At 42.4% G+C, this 14891-nt stretch overlaps 1 protein-coding gene across 1 annotated transcript in view; it reads right to left on the reverse strand.

Annotated features, from left to right (window-relative positions):
• The window catches only part of mgat4a (alpha-1,3-mannosyl-glycoprotein 4-beta-N-acetylglucosaminyltransferase A), a 39795-nt gene that overhangs the window by 2816 nt on the left and 22088 nt on the right, over positions 1–14891 (reverse strand). The window contains exons 4-15 of the mRNA XM_015966140.3: positions 6834–6967; positions 6675–6721; positions 6486–6599; positions 5588–5663; positions 4703–4817; positions 4057–4187; positions 3861–3968; positions 3691–3765; positions 3447–3565; positions 2605–2683; positions 2230–2290; positions 2011–2123 (exon numbers count right to left, since the gene is read on the reverse strand). Coding sequence (XP_015821626.1) covers positions 2011–2123; positions 2230–2290; positions 2605–2683; positions 3447–3565; positions 3691–3765; positions 3861–3968; positions 4057–4187; positions 4703–4817; positions 5588–5663; positions 6486–6599; positions 6675–6721; positions 6834–6967 — 1172 coding nt within the window. The remainder of the gene's footprint in view (positions 1–2010; positions 2124–2229; positions 2291–2604; positions 2684–3446; positions 3566–3690; positions 3766–3860; positions 3969–4056; positions 4188–4702; positions 4818–5587; positions 5664–6485; positions 6600–6674; positions 6722–6833; positions 6968–14891) is intronic.

Below are 14891 nucleotides of genomic sequence, written 5' to 3' on the forward strand. Positions count from 1 at the left end.
AGCCTTTATTGGAAAGAGGGCCAGTATTAGAGGCAGGCCTCTATTTCTATTTGAGCAAAATTAACTAATGGTTCGCTGGAGTTTTTGACAATTAAAATTGAGCCCACATTTTCAGAGTTAAACACATTTCTTTTAACAACGGTAGTTTCTGCATCAGCCATCTTCCCCCCTCCCCCTGCGCAGCGGCCGCAAACTCACTGATGCGCCTGCAGCCTCTCGGAGTTCCTGCTGCTCTAAACATTAAAATAATTATTTCATTTTCTGTTCCTCACTTCTGATTACCTTCAGTGGTGTCTGTTTGTTGCAACCACCAGGTACAAAAACTAACTTGTTTTTATTTGACAATTTTTCTGTCCTGCCTGTTTATTATCTTCCTGCATCTCCTCTCAATCCTAAAGAAAAACTGCTACCTGGGTTCATATATATTCACCTCATGAGTTACCTTTGAACTGCAGTTCTAAAAGATCTACCGACCGCAAAAACAGCGGAGTGCTCGCTGCTTGGCGGCCGCATCAGTGAGGTGAAGTTATTGGAGGACAAAACAGGTGATGCGCTCCACTCCACAGCAGCGAAAAGCGTCAGGCACAAATAAAAGAATAAAAGACAGAAAACATAAAAGGAAATGTGGCGACATGAACGATCGCGTGTTAAATTAGTTTTTGAGGTGGCGACACCTGATTTGATAATGTTACTGTGGCCGTGCTCAGGACGCAGATGTCTGGAGCGCATCAACAATCAGAGCTTTGCATGCGCAAGCTGGTTAAGGTTAGGATGGGAAGGTTAAATTGCAAGAGGGTAAAGGTCACAATTTGGTTAAATGTCCGTTTTACGGCGGGCGTCAGTTTTACGGCGGCGTTTTACGGCGGGCAACGCTCTGGCACAACGCGTTGCCTCCCGACGCGCAGGAGCTTGTCACCTGCTGACAGCAGGCTGCTGTCTTTTCCGAGGACTGCATCTTGCCGGTCATTATCACGTGACAGCGACTAGTCGATGACAGGCATAAAAAGTCTCTATAGAGCAGTGAAGTCGACTAGTGACTAGTTCGTACAACCCCTACTGCTCCCCAGAGTGTTCTGCAGCATAATCAGCACGTTCTCTTTGAACTTGATATCAAATTTTCGCCTCCTCTTCGTCTCCGCACGGTTAAAGTTACCCTTGCGGTCTATCACTGGCAAATCAAAAGTGAGACAGATGACATAACCGCCCCCCCCGTGGTACTTGCTTGTTACCACATTCCACCCGGCCACTATAAAAAACCGGCCATTATTCACCTCCGCCGACTCAGACACCGGCCAAAACATGGTACCCGGCCGTTAATTGAATACAGGCTAATATTAGAGGATTTACAGTAATTCATATTTGTCAGCGTGAGAAACTTATTTCTTCTATTTCTAAACTATTTATTTACAGGTCCCATCGGTTAATGTAATGATTGTCCCAGCCACAGCAATCGGAGTTGCGCTGCGCCACACACACACACGCACACGCACACACACACACACACACACACACCAAACCCGTTTTTAGCGGCTCAGGAGCCTGCAGGTACGGTGTGTGTCACTCACTCCGGTTAATCCAAGAGGAAGCCGGCTCTGAGAGCATTTTTTTTTTTTGTGACCAACACATCACTACATCATTCCCTTTCCTAATGTCCGGAAAGACGGTCCGGAGCGCAGGCGGAGTGTTTTGCTAACCTGCAGGAAATGTCAACAACAGTTTTCCAGAAAGTAATTAAACGTTACCAGAGATGTTTCTACATTGTTCGCTAGGCACTTTTAAAATTAAAAAAGTCTAGAAGAGGGTCTGAAAAGATGTTGGAAATAGCAACTAATTTGCTAAGTTGGCAACAATGTGGGAATAGTGCTTGATTTGCAACTTGGAGCAGCGCAAGAGGGAGGAGAAAATAATCGGTTCGTTTTGTTTTTGTAATTGTTCGAAACTCAGATCGTAATTGGGATTAAAATTTGATTAATTGAGCAGCCCTATTTGCATCTGATATTAGTCACTTACTTCACTGAGGATGGCCCACACAGCAGAGTCTTTGAGCACTGACAGGCGAAGCGCCACAACGGGATTGAAGGAGGGATCTACCGCTCCTTCTGCCACACCTTTCTCAAAGTTACCTAAGTAAACATGTAAGCAAAAACGCAAATATAATGCTGCCGTCAGTGTGTGTAACCTGATGAGTTTGTTCCCATAAACTCAGGTCAGAGTGTTGGACGCACTTACCGATCCTGTAAAAACGATCTTCGGTTCTCTTGTACTTGTCTTTGTTCAACAATCCGCCCTCCTAACATTTAAGGACAGAATTAACACCAGCTTTTTCAACAGCTGCCAAACAAATGTGAGCAGCAAAGTGTTCTTTTTTCTTTCTTTTGTTTTTTATGTTACACTGAAAATAAAGACTGCAGCATCAGAGCCTACCAGTGCTGGCGGAGCCAGTTATTTTGTCCTGCTCACATTTCTGCCCCCAAAAATCAATACACTACGTCCAAAAGAGCAGCCACTCAACGTAATCTAATCCCAGCCTTTTGCACACCTCACCAGAGAAGGGCGGCAGACTGTGTGTGTGTTTTTGGGTGGAGTGAGGTGGGGTTTCCCTACCGATGAAGGTAGTATTTCTACTGTGGTGTTCTCAATCTTGTCCCCTGGGTGCTCCTGGTTACCGCTGCGAAACAGAAACCTGCCAATCAAATCAAGCATTCATCTCATTATTTTCATCCACAAAGTAACGTTCTCACATTTTTTAGCAAACAAACATGTAAATAAAATGAGCCTTTGCATCTCAGAGCTTATATGTAGATGGATGTATTTTGTGTTTTTTTTTTCTAAAAGATTTTAAGAAATCAGGTTAATGTCAAAGCTACACTTCCTGCAGCTTTATGAATTCTGATACTTCTGCTTTTTCATCTGTGAAGAGCTGAAGAATCCCTGCAGGTTTCTGAGAAACTGAAGGAATGATCTGAATGCAAAAACCACAGGTAACCCATAGCCGGGAGGCTAGAGTGGACTGTTAAGAGGGGAAAAAACAACTTCCCTGCTATCATATTTGAATCATTGTGATTTTTAGGATGTGCTCATTTGTCAGTAGAAGAACTGCAGAAGAAAACAATGTGCTGATGAGGAACAAGACCAGAAAAATTGGCATCAATCAATAAAAAAGCATCATAAACTAACTCTCAGTCTGAGTTTGATCTCTTTATGTTTCACCATCTCCCTTCTCTACTGCACCACCAAAGCAAAGCAGCCTGAGAATACAGAGTTTAGAGCACTCACATTAGCTCATGCTAATCTCCAAAGGCGTGCACGCACGCACACACACACACATGCACACAAACACGACCTCAATCAGTAAAGGACAGGTAATTAAAATAGGTGAAAATCTGTTCATCTTAGTGAAATTTTAAATCTAAAACAGCAATTGTTAAATATTTTCATGCGTTTACCTCTCTATGCTAACAGGCCTGTCAAATCTGAAGAGGATGTAGTCTCCAGCAGTGGGAGTGATGGCCCAGAAAAAATCTTCTCCGAGGTATGTCTTCTCCAGTGTGTGACCCTGATACACCTGCATAACGCAAAATGTTTGTTCTTGTTTTTATTTAGCAAATTCACTTTTATTCATTTATTCTAGGGGAACTCTTGGTATCCAAATGATGAAATTAGAGCAGGCGTGTTGACTCTGGTGTTTACCTTCATGGAGGTGGAGACTTCTGCAGGAGGGTTAACATGCATCTTGTGGAGCAGAGGCTTCAAGAAGTCCTTATCCTACAGCAGCAGACAGAAGGAAAATCACAGTTTCTATACAGGAAGTGGCCTCCACTGATTCTGAAGATCATCAACACTCATGACACCAGACTCACTGTGAGCTTCTGAATCTTTCCAGCAAGAGAAGAATGGAGTCCAACGTGTTGAAACAGCGAGGGTCGAAATCGAACGCGGAGGCTGGATTTCTGTCGCTCGCAGTGTTTCTGTGGAGAAAAAACAAAATGAATGAATAAGATGACTCATTCCACTTAAGACTGAATCTTTTATTTGTAAAGACATTTCGGCGCATACCGCATCTTTCTCAGGGTTGCAAACTTTGACCCAGAGAATGTGGTCCAGCAGCCAGTCGATGGGCTTCTCTTTGTAGAACATAAAAATAAACTCAACTATGAGGTTCAAGTCTGGAGCCTGGAACATTTTTCCTGCAAGAAAGAAAAATAAAAACTGTATAAATGAACATTCACTCGCTGCTCAACTGCAGAGAATTTTCTGCACAGAAAATTAAACACCAACAAAGGAGATTTTTAGTATAAGTAAAAATACTTTTTCTTTCATGAGTAGCAATGAAATAAAAATAATATTTACTGTTTCACCTCAAATTACTCCTGAATAAATCTAAATAAACCAATTAATACCGGACAAGAGGATGAGGCATTTGTCTCTGTGCGCCTATTGTAATAATTCTCTAATAGTTTCTTCAATGTCAGCTTTAAAGATGCTGTTGTTACATTTAAGGGCTAAAATACAAATATTGTAAAAATCAACATATTGTACCGACTAAAGAAGCATAATCTCTTCCCTGCACATTTCCATCATTTACATTCAGCTCCTCAAAAAGCATAAAAATAATAAAACTATGTTTTGTCATTTTCTGACTTGTCAGCTTTTGTGTGTTTTCTGTAGGTTAAAAGTTGATCAGATGAGTAACAGTTGGTACCAATGAAGCCGAGCTGAGAGAACTCCAGGATCATCCAGTCTTCTGATGACAGCTGCAGAGCGAAATTCTTCATGGTGGCAAAGTAGTTGGGCTTGGCCACAATGTCATCCTCCAGCTTCAGGAGCAAAGAGACAAATGTAGCGATAAATACACGTCTAGGATGAGGGTTGCTGTAGATGAAGGGAGGTGTGGGTAGACTCTTCTACGATCACACAGGTTGTTCTGAACTGAGTACACTAAACTAGAGAACTACAGAAGCGGACATCAAGTAAATAAAATTATTTACTTATAACACACCTCTTCTTTCCATATGAGAGCTGTTAAAGCCAATAAAACGTTCCATAAACGGGACAAAAAATGGAATGATTAAAAGTTAGAACTTCAAAAGACGAACATGATGATAAGGTGATGGAGAGGAGTGATTTTAAGTTAAGAGGGCAGCTATGTGTCCTTTCTGATGAGTTGAAATAAAACAAATGCTTTTATCAAAAAGGCTTTTATGCAAATATTTTTGGTTTCATAATTTCCTTGTTTGGATTCACCTCACTGAGTAAAAATGAAAACTTGGTGTGTAACAGCGTGAATCACTCATCTGTGGGACGTAGCTCAGGTCATTTATTTTCTAGTTTTTGGCCGCGTGTAAAACCAAAATTTCAAACATTAATTAAAAAAAAACGCTGTTGAAGCTGGCAAATGTAAGTCACAGAAAGTAGTTTATTCCAACAGGTTTATTGTCTCCTATGTTCTGGATGAGTAGTTACTTTTCACAGCACGTTAAATCTTGAGACAAATGGCTGCTTTTAATAAATAGCAGCTTTTTCGGGTTTGTTTGGTCACAGTTGTGACTTATTCACCTATAAGCCTGATAACAGCTCAATAACTTACCTGGACGTAATAAACCCCTTTGCTCACGGCGTACATCATGAGAAAAGAATAATCCAGATTCTGCTTCGTTCGCCACCTGAGTCAAAAATAAAACTCATGAGCTCACAAAACACAAAGTACACACGTATCTTACTGGATGTTTTTTTTTTTTTTTTCCTTTTCTTATCAGACTGCTTTACACACAAAAGCAGAACCGGACCCTCAGGTGTAAACACAGCAATGCAACAGCAGCCTTTGCCTGAATAATTTATAAACCACAGCTGTCACATTAATTGTTAGATCCAAATGATGTAGCCGTCTCACGGAGGGCTGTTCACAGATGACTGCAGGTGTTCCTGTGGGGGAGCTGGCACAGAAACCTTTCTGACTACACAAGGCTCCATCACACACACTCATCACACACCATCAACGTGCAAGCACGAATGCTGAAGCTCAGCCAGGTGGTTGGACATCGCTACTCTGCAGGCAGCCATGGTTTTCTTAGCAACAGATCTGAATGCAGGTAAATAAAATACTAACTAGTAGATGTGAGTCTTCAAACACCCAGAGTGAAACTAAAAGAACGTGGTGCTCCTGAAGGCTATTGTCCGAGTACATACTGTAAAAGCCTCCACTGCACCAGAAATAGATTTTAATGAAGTCAACTAGAAAGAGAAGATAAGCGCAGAGGATCACACTGAGAAACGGTGATGAGGAGCGCTGCAGCTGATGACCTTGATCTGACTTTGACAAATGCCTGTGGAATACTAAGCGCTCAGTCAACCCACCTAAAAGCTTACATGTCCTTCCCTCGCTCCTTTCCCCTGACTCATCCTTCTGATTTCTGTGCTATCCTCGTCACAGCTTTACAACAACGTTACCCTCAAACCTAACTGTGCAACAAGCGCGTCGTTCCTACCGGACTCTTTCTTTCGAGTCTCCAAAAGTCTCCTTGAGGTTGGTTAGATCAGGGTAATAGGCAGCAGGTGGGGAAATGACCTCCAGCAACCCCGAGTTCAGCTCTGTGGAAAAACTAATGAAAGAAATAGTTCAGCTTTCAGATCTTAGGATGTTGACCTTTGATGTGCCTGTGGAGACGTCTACTCACTCCTTCTCCAAGTCAGCGACCACGCTGTGAACATAGTCCTGCTCAGTCTGCAGATATCACACAAGCACAGCGAAAAGCTTTTATTTTTGCACGTATAAGCAAATATCTTTAAAAAGCACAAGAGTTGTGCTCTGACTCATGTCATATTTGAGCTCTCACCTCCCCAACAAACACGATGATGACACAGTCGAGTTTCTCCTCCGCCGAAAGCTTGTCTATTAGGGAACGCAGAGTCTCCGACAGGTACGACTTCACCTTCCGCTTCACTGTGGGGATCCCCATCACCATGGTAACTAGGGAGAAGATGCATCATTAGATAGGACAAGGGAGAGGGAAAAAATGTCAGTTTAATCAAAAATGGGTGGGCCTGAAAAAAAAATCATCTCTGCTGTGAGTCAGCAACAGATTATACTGGCCTAAATCCACAAGGGGAGGAATTCACGCCTGAACGGACAGATGGCAGTGGGCAGGATGACTGATAAGAGGGACTTATATATCTGCACATCATGCTGGGTTCAGTTTTACTATGACTATTCATTCATTTATTCTAAAACTTGTTTACCATTACAACTTACTGAATGAAAAACTGAATAGTTAATCCCAATCATAAACTGGATGGATCGTTTTCTGTAAACAAGTACATGTTTTCTGGTTTTCTTATTGGTAAAACTAAGCAGGTTTTCACTTTGGTTTCCTCATATCTACAGGCTGTATTTGCCCTTAAAGATTCAAGAAGCAAATCCTGCAGAATACGCTGCATCTACTATGTGATGTTTTCCTTGAGACAACTGTAGGAGGCCTAAACCTCGTCAGGCAGGAACGAGCAACAAGGTTGTTGTACTACATCAACTAGTCTCTGCAATGCAAAGAATTCAAAGCACTGGTGGTGGACGAGTGTGCGTGCGTGTGTGTGTGTGTGTGTGTGTGTGTGTGTGTTTGGTGGTGGGATATTCTACATCAGCTGTTCAAGCTCATTTTATCCAGCACAAAGAAACAGGCAACACTGTTTATTTTCATTCAATAGATGTTCAGCGGTGCCCTCAGACCAGCTACACCCATCTACAGTCAGAAGAAGTTTGACCAGAAGGGGTCTTGACCGAAGAATTGCAACCAAAAGGTCAAACCGATGTAGAAACAAGGTTAGATGATTCAACTTTGCATTAAAAACTAAGACGTTTGGTGCAAAAAAACTGTAACAAGTGTTGAGGACAGCTTTGTTGACTAGAGGAACGTGGTACAACAACGAGAGTGCAGGTCTTCCATTGGTTTGGCTGCGTTTAGGCACAGATAATCACAGCACTCTATGTGTATAGAGACACACTGGACACATTGCTAGAGTTGTAATGGAGAAGAACTACAAAGGTGGCGTTGGCTCAGGAATGTGGATTTGGCATCATCTTTGGATGATTTAAACTTGGGTTTATTTGTTTGAGACATGAGCAGATAGAGGCCCTTAAGGGTTTAATATGGCACATTAACACCAAAGCAACATCTAGTTTGTAAAGGTTGTAGTTGCAACAATAGAGCAGGGTTTCAAGCCATCGGGATGTTCAGATTCACTGCCGATACTTGTGACCAGCCAACACCGTGTCCAGTGACGAATCGTACAGGGTAAGGACTAATTCCTACCAATAGGTGATTTTTACAACAGTATTTAACATTAGAACATCTTCTGGTACCAGAAGCAGCTGCTTCACTTGCTGAGTCCACCATTTTCCACCGTGCCAGCCTTGCTGTGCCGAACAGACTTTTTAACGCAAAGGTGCCCTCTATTGGCTGGTGGATGTAAACATAAACCCAGTGCCGTGTCTGTCAAAGTAAAAATTTGATTGTTTTGTAATTAAAATAAAGCTTTTAAAGGAAATACTGTACCTCTTAACGCCCTGTGGAGGTATTATTTAAAAAGTATACCCTTTTATGAAATTGTTCTATATTCAACATATAAGTCCTTTTGAAAAAGGTGTATTTGCTTCTTCTTCTTCTTCTTCAACAGTGTATGGCGGACTGCCCCACTGATTACTGTAGTAATGAATAAGTCACATTGTTCATTGCTGTGACTGGTCCAAGTGGTGTGCAATTGTGTGAATAGACAGTTTGGAAAATAAAAAAATTAACTTACCATACCATACCATGTTTATTTATAGAGCACATTTAAAAACAGCATGGCAGCTGGCCAAAGTGTTGTACAGCAGGGAACAGAGGAACTCCGTAAAAAAAGAAATAAAATCAAACAATCTACAAATAAGATTAAAAATAGATAAATAAAAGCGCGATCGGTACTAAAAAAATGAGAAAATAAAAGCGGGAAAAGAACAGAATAAAACACCAAAGGCAATCAGTCCTAAGTAAAAGTAAGTAAAAGTAGGTCAATGACCAAAAGCAAGGTGATAAAAATAGGTCTTCAGTGCCGACTTAAAACGGCCTAGTGAAGGGACCTGTCATACTTAGAGGGGGAGGGCATTCCAGAGTTTGGGGGCAGCAAAAGAGAAGGCTCGCTCACCACGAGATTTGTAGTGCATCTTCGGGATGCACAGTAGTAGCTGATCTGCTGATCTAAGGGACCTAGAAGGAGCATATGGTTTTATTAGTTCAGCGAGGTAAGTGGGAGTTGGGCCTTTCAATGCTTTATAGACAAACAGTAGGATTTTGAACTGTATCCGGTACTGCACAGGTAACCAGTGTAAGCGGGCGAGGATGGGAGTAATGTGACAACGTCTGGAGGTATTTGGGAGGAATCTAGCTGCGGCATTCTGTACTCGCTGAAGACGCTCAATGGAGGAGACCTTAACACCAATGAGCACCGAGTTGGCATAGTCCAATCGTGAGATAATAAAAGCGTGGATGATTGATTCCAGATGAGGTCTCTTGACTATGGACTTTAAGCGGGTGATACGGCGCAGTTGGACGAAACAGGACTTGACAGTAGCATTAATTTGTGAGGTCATGGACAGGTCAGAGTCGAATCTTACTCCCAGACTAGTGACACAGGGTTTCAGGTTTAGCAATGGAAGAGAAGTCTCGTCAAGTGAATGCTTGGGATTTATTGGATTAAAAACAATAATGTCTGTCTTATTTTCATTGAGACATAGAGAGTTGGCCGAGAGCCAGTTTTTGACTTCAGAGAGGCAGTCAACGAGTAGGTGAGTGGAATCAGGTTTATTTAAAGCCAAATAAATCTGACAGTCTGCGTAAAGGTAGTAACTCATTCCAAGTTTTGCCAAAATCATTCCCAGTGGTAACAAGTAAATTGAGATGAGGAGTGGCCCCAAGATTGAACCTTGAGGCACCCCCCAGGGTAGTGGCACTGATGGAGAGGAGCAGTCGTCAATGTGGACGCTAAAGTGTCTGTCTAACAGGTAGGACCGAAACCAATCAAGTGGGGCCCCTTTCTCTCCTGCCCACAATTCAAGCCTCTATGTAGGATGTTATGGTCGATTGTGTCGAAGGCAGCCGATAGGTCTACAGTTGCGACCAGAATGTCGTTTAGCACATGAACGTGAGCAGATTCTGTGCTGTAGTTAGGCCTGAAACCAGACTGGAAATGGTCTAGGAGGCAGTAATCATCCAGATGAATTGAGAGTTGAGTGTGAACCACTTTCTCAATGACTTTGGATAAAAATGGAAGTTTGGAAATCAGGTGGTAATATGCAAGCAGTGTGATCCAAGCCAGGTTTTTTCAATAGCGGTTGAACGACTGCATTCTTGAATCAATAAAGAAAATACTTTCCTCTAATGGCTGGTTACTTGAATGAAAATGACTGATTTAAAATCTGAAAATTCAGCAAAAATCCAAAGGAACATTCTGTCAGACCTTAAAAAATCCTGAAGTTTTCATAAGACAAAAACCAACATTAGAAGAAAGTCTAGCTGTTTAACAGCAAAGTACACAGAATTGACTCAGAACGTTTGTACAGTAGACTACTTGTGAAATAATTCTTACTTTAAACCCCTTTTCCCCACACTTACCTAAACTTAAGCCCAACTCTGTATATTTATAAAAAGTATGAGGTGAGTGAGAGTGCAGTAGAGGAAGAAGGTGGTAAAAGGAGAAAACATGTTGACTGAGCTGATGCAGGAACACGAGGGGCTCCTGAGTTTAAACACTAAACAAAGTTGTAGGGCAGACGGAGTGAGCAGCATGGCGAATTGAGGAGTGGCACAATTCTCCAGAGTGATCTGTGCAGCATGGTGAATTTGTCCTAGTTCTGCTTTGTGTTTTTCACACTTAGCTTCATGTTGTTTAGCGACTCCCACCACCATGAGGAAAGTAGGTCGAGGATGAAAGGAGAATGTGGGAGAGATGGAAAGCGACAGAGTGACAGTGGAAGAAAGACTGGCACACATTGAATGAGGGATAATGCGTGCATGTGCAGCAGCACTGACTCCAAGACCGCACCTCCCCTTGTTCCTGGATCAGCTTGCCCACTCCATTCTGCTCTTTTTCATCTTCTCCAAGAGAAAAAAAAGCACACTAACAAACAGCAGGCCAAGTGGCAGTGTGTTTCTGTCACATTGGTGTGAAAAACTAAATATAAGGTTCTGGTGGTGCTTTGTCTCCAGTAGGAGTAAATGTTACTTAATTGTTTCCTTAGAATCCTGGGAATAAGGCCATCTACACGTAGCCGGGTTTTCTAAAACCAAATATCTTTCCACACCACCACATTTTCAGCTAGCTTAAATAAATAAACAAATAAATAAATAAATAAATAAATAAATAAATAAATAAATAAATCCATTGCACTGTGAAGCGCATTAACGGAAATGCCAAGCCTGTAGGTGGCAGTAGTTCCCCAAATCATTAGCGTCTTTGCCAAAAAAACGTTCCTTGGACTTGGATCGACTGGGTGGTGGGTTTCCAGAAATGCGCTGCTCTGGGTGGCTGCATGTTTGAGTAGCTCTGTTGACTGTATGTAAGTTTTGCCTTTTTTGGGGACATTTTTTCTTCTAGTTTCTCAAGAAAAACTGTATTTTTTGGACATGTTACTTTTCTGTTTCTAGTGCTGTGAAGCTTAGAGAATTTTTACTGCTATTTTTTTCACTTTTTGAGCATTTGTTAGGATGCGTAACCATTGGCAACAAGCTGGTTTACAATCGGGAGCAGCTGATTAACATTGGAAAGGCTGAAATAATACCTCAACTGAAGCCACAAATCCCAAATGAGCTAAAACGCAAGAAGTGTGGGTGCAGAGCAGGAGCAAAACAGAGACAAAGAGGAAATTCAAACCATCTCTTCTAGGGCTGCACGATATTAGGAAAACCTGCGATATTCGACAACAGTGCTTAATATTGCGAAATTGATATTACTTGCGATAAATGAACAAATACTAAAGTATGCAGTATTGATGTCGTCTGGCGTGTGATGTCTGCTCTGGGTTAAAAGCAAACAAAAACTAATGCATGAATTCCATTACAACATAACATTTTTATTGAAAAAATATGCAGCTGCACCTGCTACTGTATCAGCAGCAAAGCAACAAACTGCATGCATGCAGTTTCTCAGTGACTCTATAACATCACCCCCACCATAAAACTTTTTCTGATGCTCCAAATACAGAAAAACATCCCTTACCAGGGTTTTTTAAATAAATAAAAATATCTGACAGTAAGTTTAAATGTTAAATAATAGTTAACATCACTTAAATGCAACAGCAAATTATCTCATTGCTACTGAACATTTTCTCCACTTATGTGGTTATGATATAAGGCTGTTGCTGCAATTGGAAAGTGAACTGTGTGGGCCAAAATTAAAAAATTTTTGAGAGAAAAACAATTGTCTACCTTTCAGAAGAGGAACTAGCAAAAAACTACATGGAAAATATGTGAAAATGTTTGGTTTTAACCCCAAATTGAGCAAGTTTACCTAGATCTTAAAAAGCAGCTCAGATGATGAAACTGCAACTATGATTCTGATAACAAGCTAACAAATTGAACTAGCTCCTCTAAGATAAACGGCTTGCAGAGCTTCTGACTGACAGTTTATGTGCAGCAGCAAATCAACTATCCTGATTAACAAGGTTATAAATGCTCATAAATGAAAAATCACTTTGATGTGTGGGGGAACTTTTCTAGGCCCTCTTTAGCAGGGTGCGACTGGGAGGAGAGTGCTGTAGCCTTTTAGCTGGAAGCTAACTGGAGCCTGGGGCTAACATCACCACCCGGTGGAACACTAGCAACATGAAGGTGGGATAGTTCACCGGCACGTGTCGAAGTCAGCCCGGTAAAAATGATTACAGACACAGAGCGGACTCACGCTCATGTTTGAAAGCAGCGCTGATTCCAGAAACCTCAGCGCAAAGTGCATTTGTTGGTCTGAGCCAGCATGACGAACAAGGGAACGGTGCCGCTAACTCAGTTCGGGTGTTGCTTTCCATCCTAAGGGTCTACGTAGGGGGCGGGGGCCGGGCGTATTACGTGAACTGACCCATCGGATTGGCTGCATATCAAAAGGGCTACATTTGATTGGTCAAATAATACTTCCGCGTAAAAAACAGTTGGTTTACAAAAAGTTGATGTATGACATGGACGGAAATGTTAGAACCAAACATTTATCGCCATTTTTGATGTGCTTTGTGATGGGCCTATCGCACGTCCTGTTATCCCGATGACGACAATTTTTCGATATATTGTGCAGCTCTAATCTCTTCCATCGATCATAATGGACAATGTGAGATCACTGGCCAACAAGATGGATGAACTAAGAGCCCTTTCAAGGACTCAGCCAGAGTATCGGCAGTGCAATGGCATGTGTTTCACTAAGGCTGCAGGACCATATCCCCGATTCCAGCGTCTCTCTGCCAGGATTTTTGACTGGACGTGCAGACAGAGATCTGAAGAGGAGCGGGAAAAGAAAAGGAGGTGGAGTGGCAGTGCTTGTCAACAACAGATGGTGCCATCCAGGTCATGATTCAGTGAAATGTCGTCTCTGCAGCCCAGATGTTGAACTCTTGGCAGTAAGTTGTCGCCCATATCATTTGCCAAGAGAGTTCAACAATGTTGTCTTGGCAACCGTTTATATTCCACCTTCAGCCATTGCTGAAAGTGCATGTGATGCCATCAGTTCCGTTGTCGCTAAGCTACAAACCCAGCACCCCAATGCATTTGTGGCTATATCTGGTGATTTTAATCATGCCTCGCTCTCTGCTACACTTCCAACATTTCAACACTTTGTCAGCTGCTCCACCAGAGAAGACAAGACATTGGATTTGTGTTATGCAAATGTAAATAATGCATACATACAGGACGCTGAAGAAGCCCTGCAGAGTTGTTTTGATACCACAGATTGGATGACACTCTGCCAAGGATATGAAGAGGGCATCAATGCCATGACTGGATGTGTCACTGACTATATAAACCTCTGTGTGGACAACATCATACCCACCAGAACAGTGAGATGCTTCGCTAATAACAAACCCTGGATCACTAGTGAACTGAAGAATCTGCTAAATGAGAAAAAAAGAACCTTCAAGAAGGGAGACAGGGAATTATTGAAGAGTATACAGAAGCAACTGAAGATCAAGATCAGAGACAGCAAGGAGGCATACAGGAAGAAGCTGGAGAACAAACTACAGAGGAACAATATCAGAGATGTCTGGTCAGGGATGAAGAAGAGCACAGGCTTCAAGCAGAGGAAGGATTGCACAGATGGCAGCCTGGAAACAGCCAATGAACTGAACAAGTTCTTCAATAGGTTCAGTTCAAGAACAAACCCAGCATCCTCCTCGCCTGTCCCCAAACAATCAGATAACCCATCCCCCTCTGATCCAACATTTTCCTGTCACATGCCAGATCTTTTGACCTCTAACACAGTCATGGACTCTTCTGGTTCTATAAATCTGTCCAACCAAGTCAGGAGATACTGCAGCCCCATTTACCTCCCCCTCCCACCTATCTGTCTCTAGAAGTCAGGTGAAGAGGCAGCTGGAGAGGCTGAACAGGAACAAGGCTGCAGGTCCAGATGGTGTCAGCCCCAGAGTACTGAAGGCCTGTGCAGAGCAGCTCTGTGAGATTCTGCAGCACCTCTTCAACCTCAGCCTGGCCCAGGAGAAGATTCCAGTCCTGTGGACGACATCCTGCCTTGTTCCAGTTCCAAAGAAAACTCACCCATCAGTCAATGACGACTACAGACCGGTTGCCCTGACATCCCACATCATGAAGGTCCTGGAGAGACTCCTGTTGGTACACCTGAATAAGCAAACTAGGACATATCAGGACCCGCTG

This window comes from Nothobranchius furzeri, chromosome 14 (genome assembly GCF_043380555.1).
Source record: "Nothobranchius furzeri strain GRZ-AD chromosome 14, NfurGRZ-RIMD1, whole genome shotgun sequence".
Lineage (NCBI taxonomy): Eukaryota > Metazoa > Chordata > Actinopteri > Cyprinodontiformes > Nothobranchiidae > Nothobranchius > Nothobranchius furzeri.